At 34.8% G+C, this 4077-nt stretch overlaps 1 protein-coding gene across 3 annotated transcripts; it reads left to right on the plus strand.

The window, feature by feature from the left end:
* Window positions 1-212: 212 nt before the first annotated feature.
* Window positions 213-2463, plus strand: LOC120085717 (uncharacterized). Of its 3 annotated transcripts, none has more exons than XM_090309357.1 (4): window positions 213-1318; window positions 1412-1482; window positions 1939-2055; window positions 2164-2463. In XM_090309357.1, exons 1-3 carry the CDS (start codon window positions 871-873, stop codon window positions 2032-2034), a joined length of 615 nt encoding a protein of 204 aa, XP_090165483.1. In that variant the 5' UTR covers window positions 213-870; the 3' UTR covers window positions 2035-2055; window positions 2164-2463. The 3 variants fall into 3 exon arrangements, with proteins under 3 accessions (XP_090165483.1, XP_038897803.2, XP_038897802.2); XM_039041874.2 differs by having other exon boundaries at window positions 960-1318; window positions 1412-1543; XM_039041875.2 differs by lacking the exon at window positions 1939-2055 and having other exon boundaries at window positions 1412-1543.
* Window positions 2464-4077: the final 1614 nt, after the last annotated feature.

A 4077-nucleotide genomic window follows, 5' to 3' on the forward strand; every position in this document is an offset into this window, starting at 1 on the left:
TTCAATCAACTAACAAAAACGCATTAAATTTCAACAAACTAGAGGAGGGAAATCAAAATACACCAAATCTGATTTACTGGAAATTATAATATTATTTGACACGTAGTCTTTCTCTCCTAATTTGTTGTACCATATTTATACCCAAACCTTCAATTTGTTGCCAAATGTTTCTTTTCCCATATATGGTAATATAATAAGAAAGAAAATAACATTAAAAAAAACAAAACAAAAAACTACCTTCCATATTATGATGTTGATCACTACAACTTAACTTATTACAAAATATCTCAAAAAAACAGAGAAAATATATCAAAGCCTGTTCAACTACCAAATCCTAAAAATACAAAAGAAAAAAAATATTGAAAAGAGGGAAAAACATGTAATGCCACCGATAATCAATAAGCCGAAGAATTTTTTGAATGTAGGAGCAAGACAGTGAAGGCGATGAAGAAATCGAAACAAAAAGGAAAGGAAATAAATTGAAATAATCAAAGAGATTGAAGGATTTTGCAACAAGATGAATATCATAGAAATCAAATAAAAAACAAAAGATAAACTTGTAAATATCGATGAAGGATTTCGCGGGAGGATGAAAAAATAGAAGGAAAAAGGAAGAAAAATCTCTTAAATTGCATAAAAAATAAATCGTAAGGGAGAGAGACTGAAAACACGAGGGAAAAAAATAGAATATGGTGAAATAAGAAATTTTTTTTTGAATAAACAATAAATAAAATCTTAGATTTAAAAATTTTACCATATTTATAAAATAATAAAAATGAGTGACAGGCTGCCATACAGTAATTTAAAAAGGTCACCATTGCAAATTCCATTTAGTTAATTTTTTTTTTTAAAAAAAAAAATAGAAGAGCTATGTCATGTACTGTCTCCGCAAAGGCCCGAGAGTCCGAGACACTTCCAGAGACAATTCGGAAGCAAAATCCGCAACACACTCCCTCGCCATCACTATGCAAACAAACAAATGAAAATACCCATTTGGAGGAGCTTGAGATTTCAATGGAGAAGACAGCCCAGAAACTCAGAACCATCCATTTATTTTGCCCTTCACTCTCCACCATTGCTCCGTTCCTCGCTTCTGACGACCACGGCGTCGATATCGGCTCCATAGCCGCCATTTTCGGCCTCGACCCTTCATCGCTGAAGCTCAATGGCCACTTCCTCAGCCGCGGCCTCGATCTCGTCTCCTGTGTTACTTGGAACTCGCTTCTCTCTTTCTTTTCTACTAAACGCCTCCCAATTGGGAGCTCCGACAACGATGCTCTCCTTGTTGATGGAAAGCTCTCTAAACTTGGCGTCAAGAGTGAGTTCTCTTCATTCTCTTCTCCCTTTTGGTTTCTGTTTAGGGTTTATTAGGTTGTGATTTTTTTTTTTTCTTTTTTGTTTCTCTCCTTAGGAGCTCATGGGCATCAGGAAATTGTGAGTGGAGATTGTTGCAAGGCTGATGAAGAAGATGACAACGTTAATGTAAGGATAAAACCAGAAAGCAACTTGGTCAAGAACAAAAAGATGAAGTATATGGACTTAGGTAAAACCATTAATACTGTATGGAAGAAAATTAATTGGAATGATTTTCATCTGTGTTTAATTTTTGGCTTATTTTCTGACTTGAATTCTTCTAACATGAGTAGTAGGGACTAAAAAGAAGCTTAATCCAAAGTTTAAAATAGTTATTTGTAACTTTTTAGAATAAAAGGACTAAACTAGAAGTTTAAGAAACTATCGTGAGGATGGGAAATAAAGCACATGAGTTTGATAAAGAGCTTAGAGCGTTGGTGGCCACTACTCAGGAGTTATCTTTACATCCACTAGAAGCTCAGGAATTAGATTAACTTTATAATATAAACAAACTAATGAGGGAAAAAGGGCAACCTTTGGAGCTCAACTGAGTTTGAAACTACTATCTCGCTTGATCTAATACAGGAAGCAAACATATGGACTCTCCAGCATCCAAATTTGCTCCCAATGGTTACAAAAGAAAACAAAACATGGAAGAAGTCATCTTACTCAAGAAATTGAAGTTAAACGAAACCAAATCGGGTACTTAAATAAGACTAGTTTTGTGGTGGCTTTTCCATATATTAACAGTTTGCTAAGTGTTTTATCCTTTCGTCTTCTTGACCCTCGAATGATTGTAATATAATGCAGGTTTTGACGAATTATCAGATGGAGGAGTAAGCGATGCAGCCAATGTTGCCCAATGGATGGCATATTCGTGTAGCTTCAATAGTAATATGAAAAGGATGAGAGAAGAAGAAACACTTGTTTCTGCTTTATGTAAGAGAAGTAGATGAACAGATGGTTTCCTCAAGTCACTGCATCCTATTTCTCAACTTTTTCTTCTTTTGATCGTTGAGGTTTGTAAATATGAAGAAGATGTTTTCTGTGTTCCATGGTGATTCTCAATATGTAAATCCATCGGTTGATATAGAATTGTAGTTTTGTTCACCATCTTAGTCCAGTTTTTCCTTCTAAGGTAAATTTAAGGTCATATAGAAAATCTGATGAAATGAAGATTTCACATCGTTGCCAAATATTTTGTTCATGCCAAAAAACAAAGGATGATTCTAATTGATTTCTTCATAGAATTTTGTCTGTCTCTCATCTCTTCAATACCTTTAGTTATAAACAAAAGGGAAGAACCTGGAAAACAAATTCCAAATGACCTTAAATATTTTCCAATGTGGAATAACCTTACCTTCAAAGGGCTCCACATTTTTATTCTACCAAGTGAGAGCTCACAGAGAGTTTTTTTTTTCTTTTTTCTTTTTTCTTTTTTTTGGGAACAGAAGAAAAGGAAAATGGCCGAATTTGGGGCACGAGCTAGCCTACTGTGCACACTGCTCATGCAGAAAAAAACAATAAGAACTCATTTGATAACATTTTTCATTTTGTTTCTGTTTTTGAAGTGAGGAAGAAAAAAGCTTCATGTCCTCGAATTATCACGAGATTTTATTTACCGAGTTTAAACAAGGCGGCAATTTTCAGAAGAGAGTATGTAGTTTTTCAGAAAGAAAAGAATTTCTTGTCCACCTAACGTAGAACAAGCTGTAATCAAGTCAAATGTAATCTAATAAACAGCCACCACGGTTGTATGTATTACAGTTTGCCTGAAGTTTGGGCATTCAACTGGTAAAATAGATTGGGAGAGATGATGAATAATATAAACTCAAAGTAGTAAGTACATGATTTTTCTTCCCTTTTCCAACAGAGGCTAAAATCTATTTTCTAAGTGGAGATAACACGGTGTATTGAACATAGTCTATACATTCACCCACCGACTTGAGCAACTCCAACAAAAGTAACTCAAGAGAGCATGATTTTTCTTGTATTATAGCATCATCATTCACTATTTCCAGGAAACTCCCAGTCTAATCACTTCTTCACCCACCGATTTGAACGACTCCTACAAAAGTATCTCAAAGTATACATGATTTTTCTTCCCTTTTCCCATGGAAAGAACGCATATGATGGTCATTACTTGCCCAAAACTAAAAACACAGGTGATTAAGAAAAAACCAACTAAATTCAGTCTGCGGTGGCTGAAATCATGACCACCGTTGAGATGGATACCTACGGAGATAACACAGTCAAAAGAAGAAGACAAAAGATTGATACCTCGTGTGGGCACCTTAGCTTGAGAGATGAAAGGAGGTTTGTTGAGAAGAAAGTGTCGATGAAGCCTAAAACACGAAGCGAAGAAACAGAGCGAGGAAGGAACAGAACTAGTTTTTCTAGTTTCCAAAAATCTCTCAAATTTTTAGAAACGTTTTTAAATTTTGGAAACAAGAAACGGAATGTTTATCAAACAAGTCTATTTCTTAAATAATGAGGAACAAGAACAGAAAATGGGAGAAAAGAAGGTTATCGACGAGGTCCTAATAGAAAGCTCATATAAAAGCCAATTTATATAACCTATCAAATGAGAGGAATTTGTTACAAGGTAGGATGATGTCCTTTGAATCCATAAAGATCACAAAAATGCTCTAACAACCTAAACCAAGAGATTATTATCTTCCTGAAAGGGATGGTCCATCAGCATAGAAAAAGTAGAAATGTTGA

Source organism: Benincasa hispida, unplaced genomic scaffold (assembly GCF_027475165.1).
Source record: "Benincasa hispida cultivar pf3 unplaced genomic scaffold, pf3_genome.v1.1 HicScf1526, whole genome shotgun sequence".
Taxonomy (NCBI): Eukaryota; Viridiplantae; Streptophyta; class Magnoliopsida; order Cucurbitales; family Cucurbitaceae; genus Benincasa; species Benincasa hispida.